The 14,027-nt window shown below is 47.1% G+C and overlaps 1 protein-coding gene across 1 annotated transcript; it reads left to right on the forward strand.

The window, feature by feature from the left end:
* Nucleotides 1–4,347: 4,347 nt before the first annotated feature.
* LOC104348362 (aldo-keto reductase family 1 member B1) lies at nucleotides 4,348–11,903 on the forward strand. Its single transcript, XM_086467093.1, has 10 exons — nucleotides 4,348–4,429; nucleotides 5,030–5,197; nucleotides 6,447–6,563; nucleotides 7,843–7,920; nucleotides 8,548–8,670; nucleotides 9,172–9,272; nucleotides 9,428–9,509; nucleotides 10,040–10,123; nucleotides 10,868–10,950; nucleotides 11,655–11,903. Exons 1-10 carry the CDS (start codon nucleotides 4,364–4,366, stop codon nucleotides 11,695–11,697), a joined length of 945 nt encoding a protein of 314 aa, XP_086323219.1. The 5' UTR covers nucleotides 4,348–4,363; the 3' UTR covers nucleotides 11,698–11,903.
* The last annotated feature ends 2,124 nt before the right edge of the window (nucleotides 11,904–14,027 follow it).

Here is a 14,027-nt window from a genome sequence, read left to right on the forward strand (position 1 = left end):
AGATGCTTGTAACATCGCCTTCATGAGACCTCTAGTATCTCATGTGACTCTGCTCTAACTTTGAGCTATCTTAATATCTAGTTTTCTTACTGAATCTGCCCTGATGCTGCCAGTGAAGACATGGCAAGTTTATTCCATTAAAATTGTTTGAGTTCTTTTTCTGGAAGAAGGAAAGAGTATTTTTTACAGAACAAAATGTGGGATGTAATAATTTTCTGCTTATTATAAGACAGTATTAGTATTGAAGAGCCTAAGCATAGGTGTTAAGCAGAAAATGGAGTTTGTACCACCACTCAGTGATTGCCTTCAGTCTTGCATCAGCAGAAACCAGATGTCAACAGAGCACAAAAAAAACCATGCATCCACAATTGCATCAGCTGTGTCCCATATTTTAAATAAAATTTACCTGAAAATGCAAAACCATAATTGGCTGAAAGTCTTCCATCTAGTGTAGGAAAAACCAAAAACCCTCCTACCCAGAGACTTGCAGAGAGGTCGGCTGCAGTCACCTGCACTTCGGGGACACGGATCCTCCCGGGACAACGGAGCCACCCGGCGCTTTCCCCTGCGGGCACCAGAGGGCAGCCAGCCCTCAGGGGAGACCCGCCTTGCCCCCTCCCCGCCGGCCACCAGCCCCCCGTGCCCTGGCCACAGGCCCCAGCCGTGCTGGGGACCGTTTCAGAGGCCACACAACCCGGGTGTCCGCCCCCGGCACGGGAGGCTCAGCCCCTCGGTGCTGCGCCCAAACCACCAGCACCTTAGGATCTTCTCCCTAAGATTTCCAGTTTCGATTCACAAAGCTATAATCCAAGACCATGTGTTTCCCAGCTTCCCGAAGGAGGCAGGCCATAAAAGCCTCAGCAATCGCCAGGCAGATGTAAGACATCCCTTCTGTGAAAAAATACAGCAAGTTACCGAAGCCAGTAAGGGTATTTAATATGGCATGGGAGCCAAAGATGTAGGGAAGTTCTACCACCCTTCATGACCACTGTCTTTCCCTTGGAAACCTGTGCTCAAACACTTGCTCTAACTCACTGCAGAGCCACCATTGTGGGGAGAGTCATACAAATTCATCCAGATGCTCCTTGGCTAAGGGCAGCACTTACAACCCCAATCCCACCCATGCCAAGAGGCTCTCCTGCTCCCACTTGAAGGGTCTCCTCTCATCCCAGGGCACACAGAACGACCTACTGAAAGAAAGGAGACATCAGAGGGGTTTAGCCACATCAACTTGCTGAATCAGGCCTAGGTGTCAGGGATACACAGACAGGAGCTGCCTGCTTAGGGCAGGCAAATTAACCTGGATCTGCCACAGAGCGTGAGGGCTCATAGTTTCATTTCTGCAGTATCATTTTAAGTACACAGTTTTGCCAGCTCATCAGATTAATAGCCAAATACCAGAATTATCAAAGACTAAAGTCTTCAAAGAAAACTCTTGGAAAGACACAGAGACGGTGGTGGGACATCAGAGGATGCTCCTGGCTTGATCTGAACTCAACGCAAGCAAGAAAGAGGCCGATGTCTTAGAATTGGATTAAACCTCTGTCCTCCTGTCTGCATTCCTGCCTTAACAAGCACTTGAAAGCTGAATTGATGCACACCATTTAGCAAGATAAACATCCTGTTTCAGTATACTACTTTCCCAAAGGCCCTACCATCATCTGACAACCCCAGCCATACCTTCAGGACAGAGAAACAACTGACAGCTCTCATGTCTTGGCATGATCTGCAGAAAGTCTCACACCAACAGGCACAAACAGCAAAGCAAAGCACAAACCTTCTGCCCAAAATCCTCTCTTAAAAGACCCAGGCATCTCTCATTCAAGAAACCACTGGGGAAAACCAAGCACCCGCCTTCACAGGACAACATGAGTTCGCAGAGGAAGTAACACAAAAAATCTCAGAAGAAACTGAGAGGGAGGACAAATTGCATTTCTCAGCTGTGCTCTCCAAGTCTCATTACCTGCCATCATGCACTCTACCCAGCTCCTAGCCACAGGGAACACAGGGCTTTGAAACCTCTCCCCAGAAAGACAGGCTCAGATAAATGAGAACAAACCCTGCAGAGTTTTCTGCCCCTTCTTATAGGAGATCCCCTCTTACTGGCCAAACAGCCCGGCTTTGCAAGCTTCCACAGACTCGCAGAGCACAACTCGTGGTACCAGTTCACCTTGGTGCTGCTCCAGTACAAAATCTGATTGATTCTGGAAGTTCCTACACCAAGACTTGAAAGCCACTCACCACTGACTGTTTCTGAATGTGACAACGCTAACACTAATAAATCACCAGCCCAGCACCATAAGCTTCAGTGCTTTGGGAATGCAAGGGAGAGCAGGACCAAATTCGCACTTCATCTGAACTCTAGGCTCTCTTGAGAAAATGCAGCACAGGCAACTCAAAATGTGTCATTTTGCATTTTTCACTGACTTCTCTGAACAACGAACCAGCGCCCAAGAAGCTGAGCAGCCTCTGAGCAGATCTACGGAGAAGGAATCCCAAAAAAGGATGAAAGATAAGCCCCGAGTTGTATAACTGTTATGTGATTCAACTGAAATACCACATCCTGCTGAGGACATCTGATGGCACTGACACAAAGCAGGAGGAAGATAAAAGAGAAAAACTAATTATCTTGTGTACTTTCTGTTAAATGAAGCAAAAAACCCCTGGAAATCTGCTGTGGGAAAGGCACTCAGAAAAAAATGCACCATTATACATACTCTGAACTTATGCTTGTACCTGAATCAACTCTCCAAGGATAAGCAAACAGCAAAGCTTCCCAAGCAGCTCTAACGTACTACTATGGAGTACTTACAGGATCCTGCTGCTACATCAAGGTTTTTTCACTGCACTGTGACCACATCATCAGTACAGCGTATTTTGCCTCTCCAAAATTGCAAAGTTAGTTTTTAATGTGAAATTAAAGGTCACCTAGCATTTATTTCTACACTTGTATATTTTATTCTGCAATATGGTCTGCACCTCTCTAAAGCCAGAGGGACAATGTGACCACTGTGACATTCACTGAAAACTCACTGCTTTTCTGCAGCTTTGAAAATATACTAAAATGTATGTCCTCCCAACACTTAAAAAGAGATGTTTTATGCTCATTATTTTCTAAATTACTCATAAGCTCACTTATGCCAAAGCAAAAGCTGCATTTGTCCCATACGGAGAAGGGAACAGGGTGTTCCTCACTCTCACAAGCCATCTCACTTCATCGGCACGCAGCATTGCAAGGCTCCTGCGACCAGCCCAGGCCACCATCACTGTTGTGGGGACACGCTGCTCCAGCCAAAAGGGCTCAGCCCTTCCTGGGCCCAGGGCTCAGCCCACAACCACACAGCCAGCAGCAAGGCAGCAGCTCCACGTGCTGAGAATGAGTGACCTCCGTATCATGTTCTACCGCAGGACTCCTGTTTATCGACTCATTTTGGGACAAGCCCCTGGCTTGACCGATGACAAACCATGGGCCAAAGCGCCGCTGAATGGAACAGGCTCCCCATCCAGTAACCAATGGGGTGAACTGCAACAGGGCGTTGCAACACCCCAGCGCGTATCACGAGCGAGATACGCAGGAACAACCCATGGCATGAGGACAGGGCGCTGCAGGAGCTGAACCCTGCACACACAAGCCGGCTCGGGGCACAGCTGCCCTCAGCCCTTATCTTGTGACAAGGAACTTCACCAGGAGGAGAAGCACGCCGGGGGGCCGCCATCACCGCCGCGGTTTTTAACCGACTTCAGCTCTCTCACAGCAGCCCACACGAGGCGAGCCTCGGCAGAGCCCCGCCCGAGGCAAAGCTGGCCTGCCCGGCAGGGGTCGGTGTGAGGCCCGCTGAGCCCCGGGCACGGCCGTTACGGGCCGGTTGTGCCGTAGGCCCCCAGAGGGCGGCTCCTTCGGCTGTGGGCGCCAGCCCCGCACAGCCGCTGCCCGACGCCGGCCCTCAGCAGCCGGGACCGCCTGACCGGGGCGTCGGCTCCGGTGGGAAACGCCTGTCTGGGAGACACACCGCACCGAGCCGAGGCGGGAAGGAGAGACTGGGCGCTGGGGGGGGGCGGGCCTAGGGGCGCTGCGGAACACCCCCATACACCCCCCCGACACTGAGGTAGTTCCCCCTCGTACCTTACCGTAACAACCGTCCGGGCCCCCCATTGGCTGCCCCGCTTTGCTGCTGATTGGGCGGCGCCGCCATCGGGGCAGGACTTGTTCGGTGATTGGTTGTTAAGGAGGGGAAGGCCGAGCGCTACCAACAGCCGGGGTGGGCGGGGGGCACCACCCCCGGGAAGGGCCGTACCAGCAGTCCCTGGGCGGGCCAGGCCGCTATTAAAACGCTCGGCGGGCGGCGGGTTGCCGCACGGTGTCATGGCGACGTGCGTGAGGCTGGGTACCGCGGCCAAGGTGCCCCTCCTGGGGCTGGGCACATGGAAGGTAACCGCGGCCGCAGCGAGCCCTCCTGCAGCGGGGCCCGGGGCTGCCGCCGCCGCCATTATGCTGCGGCCTCTCGCCCCTGACGCCACCGACATCCCGGCCGGGTCGCCGCCGGGTTTCCCCGCTCGGTACGGCGGTGCCGCCGCGGGTTTTGGCACGGAGGGTTCCTCCCTGCCCGCTGGCCCCGCCCCGCAGCCCGAGCTCCTGCGCCGCTGCGGGGCTCTGCCCAGGTCGCTGGGGCTGAGGCCTCTCTACTGGGTTAAACCTTTCACGGAGCTGCCGGGGGCTTCTACTCTGAGAGGTGGTGTGGGGAAGCGAGGAGGCCTTGGCTCGGCCCTGGAGAACAAGTCCCAGTGTTGAGGCCTTAGCATTGCAAAGGCTTTCTAGAGCCATGCCTGGCAGTGGGGTGACAGAGGAACGGCTGGAGGCTGGCTTTAACCTCGGGCATCTGTGCTTGAGATGTGTATGGACCCAAGCTTTATGGAAAAGCACCCCTTAAAGCTCATGTGTGTGTTTATCTACCCTCTAACTACCTAAGGAGCAGCATGTGAGAATCCCAAGTCAAGGCATATTATACACTTTTTTTTTTTTTCCATTCAGTCCCCCCCAGGTAAGGTGGAAGGTGCAGTGATGGCCGCCATTGATGCGGGGTACCGCCACTTTGACTGTGCCTACGTGTACCAGAATGAGAAGGAAGTTGGGGAGGGGATCCAGCAGAAAATCAAGGAAGGCGTTGTGAAACGAGATGACCTCTTCATTGTCAGTAAGGTAAAGATCAGATGGTCTTGGATCATGGACAGACTGGCTTTACCTCTGATATTTTTACAGTAGGAAAGTAAAGTAGTTTTATGTTGTAGCATTGCAGAAGCTTGTAATGTAAATGAGATCATGCCTGATGCTACTTTTCTTGTTTTGCTTCATCAGCATGATACAGTTCAAATCTTTCCTGTCCACTGATAGTAATTATTGTTGTAGCCATTGGATAGGAAGAGTGAGCTCATTTGAGCAGGGAGAAGAATCACCCTTATTTTAACCATTAGGTGGCAGCTTTCTTCCCCAATCAAGTCAGTAACACCAAAGGAAGTAAAGACTATGATTTATGCCCCCCAAAAATCTACAGAAAGCTTAAGCACCACTACTGTAGTCTGGCACTGTGCTGAGAAGACCCAGAAGTGCTAGGGGATGGATAAGGAGGAGCCTGGCCCTGCATCTCATACCTGCAGACCAGTTGGTGCAAAAAAACGTAGAGTGGGCTGGGTAGCACCACACAAGGTAGAAACCCATGATGCAGAGGTCTGGGATCACTTGGTGTCACGGACTGATACAGAGGCAGAACCAGTTTGCTAATGGCACCTCACTCACTGCTAAAGCACAGCAGAGGAGAAAAGCCTGGCAGTGGCTGGTGCTTGTTCCAGCAGCCGGGTCTCGCAGTCCTGCCAAAGGGGTGTCTCTGCCGTGTGAGGAAGATGAGGTTCTGGGCACCTTGGGACAGCGTGATCTGCTCAGCACATGTACCGAGGCAGGTGTGGTTGGTGCATTCTCTTTCTCTTGCTTGCTAAGAAAAACAGGCTGTTTAGCTGGATTCCGAAGTTGCTTCTTGCCTTGGTGAAGGTTGGTGCCAACCACTTCTTTGTGGCTTGTCATGTATTTTCTTGGCTTTGCCTGCTACATTCATGCAGGAGTTTTATGCATGGTCAGGAATGACAGATACATGTCTCTGTTTAAAAGCCACCTATTGCAAAGGCAGACTCTGTGCAAAAGGAGGTAGCACAAATTATGTCTTAATGGAACCAGAGGATGTTGTTATGATTCTGCTGAAATACCTGTGCTGCTGCTGCACATACTGCCTTCAGTGTCATAGGCCAGTCCTCTCACAGAGCTATCAGCATCTGAAGAGTGCTAGGATGGCCTCATTCCACATCACCTCCCAAAGACAAGGGGGCATTTCTGTCATGTGCAGGAGAGCACCAGAGAGCTTTAAGCCAGGTCACAGTGTGCCTTGTTTCTTTTCCTCTAGCTATGGTGTACGTTTCATGAGAAGTCTCTGGTGAAGGGAGCCTGCCAGAAGACCCTTGCTGACCTGAAACTGGATTACCTGGATCTCTACCTTGTGCACTGGCCTTTTGGTTTTAAGGTACAGTAGCGGCAATGACCTTGGCTTTGTTTCTTGTGACTATGGCTTTTGAGGAGCTATATGGTTTGCAGCCCAACAATTACTCTGGCTGAGAAAGACAATCATATGTCTGTTGTCTTTACCAACGCTGCTCTGGTGCTCAGCTTTAGTCTGGCCATGTGAGCCAGGCTCTTCATCTCTGCCCTTGAGACTGTTGCTTGTGTACTGCTTTGATCCTGGGAATGATAATCTGAAAACTAGGGGCAGGTCTCCCACCTGCAAGGATAAGATAGGCTGCTTTCCCTTTCTCTTACAAATCAGTGTATGCTTATCTCAAAATTACCCCTTGTGGGAAGGAGCGCTGCACTTTGCTGCCTGTCAGAAATTTTCCTCTGTGTTACAGAAACACAGAGTGAGAGAACATATTTGTTTTCCATTTCTTTCTTTTTAGTCACCAAGTCCTTAATACAGTGCGGATTGAGCTGACCTTGCCTGTAGGAACCTTAGTGGTGTTCCACTGAGACAGGAATGCAAAAAATGAAATTTCTTGGGGGCCTAAACTCTTTCACAGATTAGTGAAGGAGTTGGTGTCTCAGTTTGACTGTTTCTAGTCTTAGCCTTTCTGTCCTCCTTGAGTCTGATTGGTCTCCATCCTACCTGTTGCTTTTGAGATGCTCATCTTTATTTCATATCTATTTTAGCTTTATGTTAACAAAGCCATGAAAATGACTGTCTCATGGTGACAGTAGCAAACAACAGTTAAATGCAGTTCATTCTTGGTGTAGTTTTGTAACAAAGGCTCTGTAAACAAAGGCGCTTTTAATTTTCTTAGTATTAGTGGCTTTATGCTGAGCTTTGTCATGGAAGAACTGTCGCTGCACATAACACGTCTTGTCAGCAGATCTGATGTTGTGTAGACCAAAGCCACGTGTTCCCAGTACCTAACTAGGTCCCCTGATGGCCTTCTGGAAAAACAAAACAGTTTGTCCGAAGTGGGCACAAAAGAACAATACATAAAGTGAACATGTATGAGACTGGAGGCTATAGCTCTGAGTGGTTTAATTCCCTCTGAGTGAGTTGTTACTTTGAGGGGTCCAGCACAAAAACCCTGTCATTATGGGAATGGTCCCTGGCAAAAATGCCTTAAATTCCTCCCACTCCTTAGGAGTGAATGACAGAACGTAGACAAGAATCGGTGTTCTTGCCTGCACTAGAAGTTTAAGCTGTTGTGGTTGTGAGCTCTCATGGTATTAAGCAAAATTCTCAACAGATTTTCAAGCATTTTCTTTGTCTCCAACAGGCAGGAGAGGAGCTGTTTCCCACAGATGACAAAGGCATGTCTATACCCAGCAACACGGATATTCTACAGACATGGGAGGTAAATTCAGCCACAGTGGAAGAATGTCTTCTGTCCTCAGCAGCAGCGTTAGCTTCAGCAGTCACAGAATGGCTCATGCATGTATGCAAAATTAGTTGGAAAGGATTCACAGAAGTATGTGGTAGCTTTTAAAAATGTGCATGCTTAGTTGAGTTATTCCTATTCACTGTGGATTAGTATCTCAAGTCACTGAGCTGAACAGTCACTTTCAGTGGAGCTGCAGGCCAGACTGAGGTTAGAAACAGTTATTTACCTGACCATAACTACTCCGGTTTTCTTCACTGCAGTTCTTGAACTGCTCAGATTTTGCAGAAAGACACTTACGTTGCGATCCTGCCATTCTCCTAGGGTATAGCACCCCAGTGCTGTGACAATAGTACTGTTAGTCATCTTTTCCTTGTGTAACTCTGTGAATTTCAGTTTCAACAATGATTTTGGGCTTTGGTGCGACAGAATACATGGCACAGATAATACCAGTACCCACTTCTCCCCTTGAGAATCAAAAAACCTGGCAAGCCTGAACAGTTATTTTGTGCTTCCCATGAAGAGAAACAAGCTGCATCAGGAAGAATGTGTTCAGGCCCCGTCTTGCATACAGGATGCTGACTTTGCTCCACTTTGTGTTAGGCCATGGAAGAGCTGGTGGATGCTGGTCTGGTAAAAGCCATTGGAATCTCCAACTTCAACCATGAGCAGACTGAAAGAATCTTGAACAAGCCGGGACTGAAGTACAAGCCTGCAAATAATCAGGTAAGCTGCTAAGTGACGGCAGGTGAATAGTTTTCACGATTTAGATCTGATCACAGTTGAATGAGGTGATGGAAAAAGGGAGAACAAAGTAGACACAGCATGTACTCTTAAATCCTGCTCCGTGGGTATTTCTTGCTACAAAAAGGACCAGAATATTTCCTTTTTGTCTTACCTTGTTGAACCACTTTTTACAAGTTCTGGAGTGTTTTCTTATGAAGCATTCTCTCTAGGGGGCTAAAGAATCCAGACACAAGCTATCATTCTGACTGTAATCAATGACTTTTATAAAGCCTCTCAGAACAAAATCCAAAAAGCACAAAAGAACTCAATATAGAAGTTGGTGCCCTATAGAATTGTAGCCTTGTCTTGTCACACAGGCCACATGCAGGGTAGGATGAAGGAAGCTTGTAATTAGAAATATAGGATTCAGAAAAAAGTCTCTGGAGTATGTGAACACTACAGTAGCTCTACAGCTGTCAGTCTCTGCTCCTGTGTTGGCAGATCGAGTGTCATCCATACCTTTCCCAGGAGAAGCTTATCAGCTATTGCCAATCCAAAGGGATCACTGTGACAGCATACTGTCCCCTTGGACGCCCTGACAGGTAATTTCCAAGTGGGTTAGTGGTTTAAGTTTGAAACATTCAGACTAATTAAATGAGTAATATTGTAGGTGTGTATATATTTTTTTAATTGCTCATGCTAAGTAGAATCTTTCTGGAGTGATTCTTTGCCATTTCTTCCTTTTTTCTCTGTATAGGGCTAAGCCAGAGCAGCCTTCCCTTCTGGATGACCCCAAGATCAAAGAGATTGCAGCCAAGCACAACAAAACGCCAGCACAGGTGGGTGGGTGCAGTACAGTGGGTACTCCTTCCTGTAACACAGGCATTAAGGAGACTATGACTGAAGAGAGGATACAGCCTCTGTCAGTGTTCCCTGTGAACTGTGGTGCTCTTTTGTGGTGTTAACCAGCAATGCAGGTTGTCTATTCTGTGGCCTACAATAATATGCTATTACTGTCTCTTTGGCCATCACATGGAAAAAGATTCTTAACCCACCTTCAGATGTCACTTCCCCTCTCAAGTCCTCTTGCAGAGAAGGAAAGCCTTGCATAGGCTGTTAAAAGCCCACGTGAGAAGAAAAGGAACTGACAGCCCCAAAACTGGATGGGAAAGGAGGCCTTCCATGTGGGCCTCTACCACTTCCCTCTCTGCTCTCCATGAAGTGCTACCTGGGCCACAGGGACAGGAAGGATTTGAAATGCAGCTCTGCAGAAGCGGGTATAGCTTAGGGAAAACAGCTGTTGGAACAGGCTCTGCTTCCTCCAGAGCAGGAGCTGTCCCCTCTCTGACTCAGTTGTGTGTTCCTCCAGGTTCTCCTTCGCTTCCAGGTCCAGAGAAACGTCATTGCGATTCCCAAGTCTGTCACACCACAGCGCATTGTGGAGAACTTCAAGGTGAGTGATTATGAGTGAGCTGGGTGCTGCCCTTCAGGGGTGGCGTGCCTTGCCCCTGCACAGCAAGCAGTGATCCTTTCTCACCTTCCCAGGCCGTCCTCAGGCAAGAGGACTGGGCTTTTTCTCTCTGGAAGCTAGGACTACAAAGAAAACTACAGCTGGAGAAAAGACAGAACTCTTGGAAACAGTATTCTGATAACCTTATTAGTCACATAGTTTCTCCTGTTCTGTAACTTGTGGATGAGGTGGGGAGCAGGGTTTGCTTGGAGCCCAAGTGCAGTCACACTCCTCAAAATATAAACAATGTTAACAGAGTCCTGGTGTCAATAAACTACATTGCTCCTCTGACTGTTAAGTCATGGTTTTTTCCTGGTGTTAGACATTCAAGATTTCAGAAGTAACATAGCTGGATTTATTGAAACATGAAAGTCTTCCAGATGTTTCTTTGGAATTGGAGAGAAATGAATCTTCCACAAATAGAGATGTTCTGCAATGCTAAGGTGCTCACCAAACATCTTGGAACAGCAGGCGTGTGTAACTGCAATTGGCAATCTTTTTGTTGTTTCTTCCCTCTGTCAGTAGAGTCTCAAAAATCCAAAGATACTTCTTTTCCTTTCCCTGTCTCATGAAGCCATCATTTCTAACCAGCACCCTTTCTGATGTGAACTTGTTCTTTAATCTTGTGAATCTTGCTTCTGATTTGACTTGTTCAAAGAGGTGATTTCCAGCTGTTTCTCTTTTTAGGTGTTTGACTTTGAATTGACTAAAGAGGAGATGGCAACCCTGCTCAGCTTAAACAGAAACTGGAGGATCTGTGAAATGGTCACGTAAGTGACTGCTTGTTTCCTTCAAACTAACATTTTTTTCAAAGTCTTTATTCTGATCTTGCAGGTAGTGGTATAGCTGTTTACATTGGGTGTATTTTGAAATCTGAAATAATTTGGGGGATGTTATTTAACATCCTAGTGGAGTTACATTTTCACTTTATTGACTAAAGGATGAGTATAAGTCATACTATGTATTAATTGTGAATCCTTTCTCCAGGAAGCTTTGTGTCTGCAATTCCAAAAGGATGGTTCTAGTTGATAACTTTGACTATGTCCGTATTGGAGAAATGAGCATAAGTTTATAATAAACTGATGTCAGCTCTTACATAGGTGGTTGGGGGAGGGAATGACCATCTGAAGTACAGTATGAAGAACAACTGCTTGCAGATCTGCACCTTGGAAGCCTACAGCAAGATAAGAAGTCTTATCTGAAAGGCCATAGAAACTGCTGTTTTCTTTGCAAGCAGTGTGAACCTTTTAACTTTTAACTAGAATGTAACTTTGTCCCACCACTGTTCAGTGCCTGAGTAAAAGGCTCAAACTTGTTGGTCATGTATGCCATTTCTATACTAATACTTCTCTTAAATTCATTCTGCAATTACACAATTTGGAGCCTCCCTTGAAGGCTCCTCTGTACACCCAGTGTAGTTCTATATAGCATTTCTTTCAGCTGTGAGTCATCTTTCCTCTTTAATTTCTTCCAGGTGCAAAAATCACAAGGAGTACCCTTTCAATGCTGAATACTGAAGATTGTTTTATCCTGCCCTCCAGCAGGCCTCTACCATTGCCTAGAGCTGTCCACTGTGTAGCTTGTACACTGTATCTCCTCCTGCCAGCAAAGGCATAGTATGTGTCTTCAGTGACTTTGTTTGGGTTTTTCTTCTTTGGTGGAAGGAAATAGTAAAATTGTTCTGAAGAACAAAATATGGGCTATAATAATTCTCTGCTCATTATATGAGTGTCTCTGCATGGCTGAAATGGCAAAGCAGAAAACACGAAGAATGAAAAAACAACTGATTTTTTTTCATCTTCTGTCTTGTATCGACATCACTTGAAGCTGCAGGGTAAGCATATTTGAGCACATAAAGATCGATCCTGAAAGAATGAACTACATAATCACTGCCTGAAGACAAGACAACAATTACCTTTACTTCTAGAGCACAACCCAAAGCTTTCTGGGAAAGAAGAATAAATGAGAGAAATGTCTAGACCTACAGATGGATACTGGGCCTTACTTCAGTTGCATTATTTTTACAGGCTGAAATTGGACAGAGATTAGTGTTCAATTTTTTTCTTATCCAAAGTAAAAAATGTTTAGATTACTGCTGGTGTTGAAGTTCTATTCTAATGTGAATTGATGAACCAAGCCACTTGCATCAACGATGTCATTGGAAACCACCATCCATATTCAGTTTTAAGTGACACAGGAGCATCAAGATCTTCTCTTGGTCAAAAGTTGAATAACTTGGTATAATAAGCTTAGGTTGACAGAGCAATGCTGACAAGAACAGTTCAGTATGACAAGTTAGTATGGACTGTGCCTCAAGCAACAGGAGACCACCACCTGAAGCTGCTGGAAAGCTGTACAGTGGTGTCACTGGATGGAGGTGGTTGGTAGCCTGTGCTGACATCTGGCTATTAAAAACCCAGAGTAACAGACTGGGGGGAGAGGGGAGACTGCATTAAGCAGGTGCCTAATACTGCATAGAAGAGAGGGTGCAAGGTGGAACTGTTAAATGTTAGGCTCTGGGCCACAGCTCAGTATTAACACTGGAGCAAGTGTTACATTCCCTCCAGGCTATGCTGGGCTGACTCACTGGCATAACTGGGGCAGGGCTCTGTTAACTGTAACTACATGTGTGAGTAAAGCTTTTGCCTGGCAAAGCCTATCCCTTGTGGTGGAGGATGCAGGTGAGCCTTGCTGGGCAGCGCTAGGATAGGTAGGAGGTGTTTCAGCAGCAGGGCACTTGAGGGCTCTGTAAGGGCAATGTGCCTTGGGCTGGCGGACACGGGGCCCCTGCAGTACCACTGCTGCACTCTGATCTAGAACATCCATGCCAGATCAAGCTGTAGGGTCTGACAAAAGTATATGAGGTTTGAGTTGTATCTTGAGCAACTGGGTGGTCCAGAAACTTCCTTGAGAAGGACATGGTTAACAAACCTGCTTTTGTGTAAGGGTCAATAGTACTAAAATGTGATGCTAACTGACTTACTGCTTGTGCCATACTAACTTGTTGTAATTTAGTGTGCAACAAGTGAATACATTTACACAAGCTTGAGCTCCTTGCAGTGCACATCGTTAGTTTGTAAGTGTGAGTGCATGTACAAAAGATTTTTGATACATGACAGAAAGGCTGGGAGGTCAAATGTCACAGAAGAATCAAGATCTTGCCTTGATCAGGAGTAGAATAACTAAATATGATGAACCGTGGCTGACCAGCCAGTGTAAACAAGAATTGTGTGAGGAGTCTTGGTACATGTGAGCTACGGATGTGAAAGTGACAGGAGAACAATACCTGGAAGTGCTGGAAAGCTATATGGTGATATGTGGACTGATCTGGCTGCCAGCATGTGCTTATGTCTACCTTTGAAAACCCACAATAAAACAGACTATGGGGAAACATCACTATGCAGATACCCAAAATGATGAGGACAAGGTGTAATAGAATGTGTTAGTGCTGAGCCATGGCCCAGAGCCTGACACTAGGGCAGGTCAGAGTTGAGTGTTATATTTCCCCCCAAGTGAGACCACACTGACTCAATGGAGTAGTAGATGAGGGATGCATAATACTACACCTTGTGAATACTTCCAGGTATTGTTCTCCTGTCACTTTCCCATCCATAGCTCATACATACCAAGACTCCTTCTGTGCATATGTAACACTCTCCCTGACAAGCTATTCCTCCATTGGTCAACTTGGTGAATTCAGCTTAGCAGTGTCATGTTGCCTGGTGCTCCCTTACCCCATAACAAATGCAAAAAGAACTTAGCCTTTTTATGTGACTAAAAAGAAAAGTTTTTGTTTTCAAAGGAGGTGTGAACAAGACTTGCACTTTTGGCTTGAGTGTTAGGGTTA

Source organism: Leptosomus discolor, chromosome 1 (assembly GCF_034619465.1).
Source record: "Leptosomus discolor isolate bLepDis1 chromosome 1, bLepDis1.hap2, whole genome shotgun sequence".
NCBI lineage: Eukaryota > Metazoa > Chordata > Aves > Leptosomiformes > Leptosomidae > Leptosomus > Leptosomus discolor.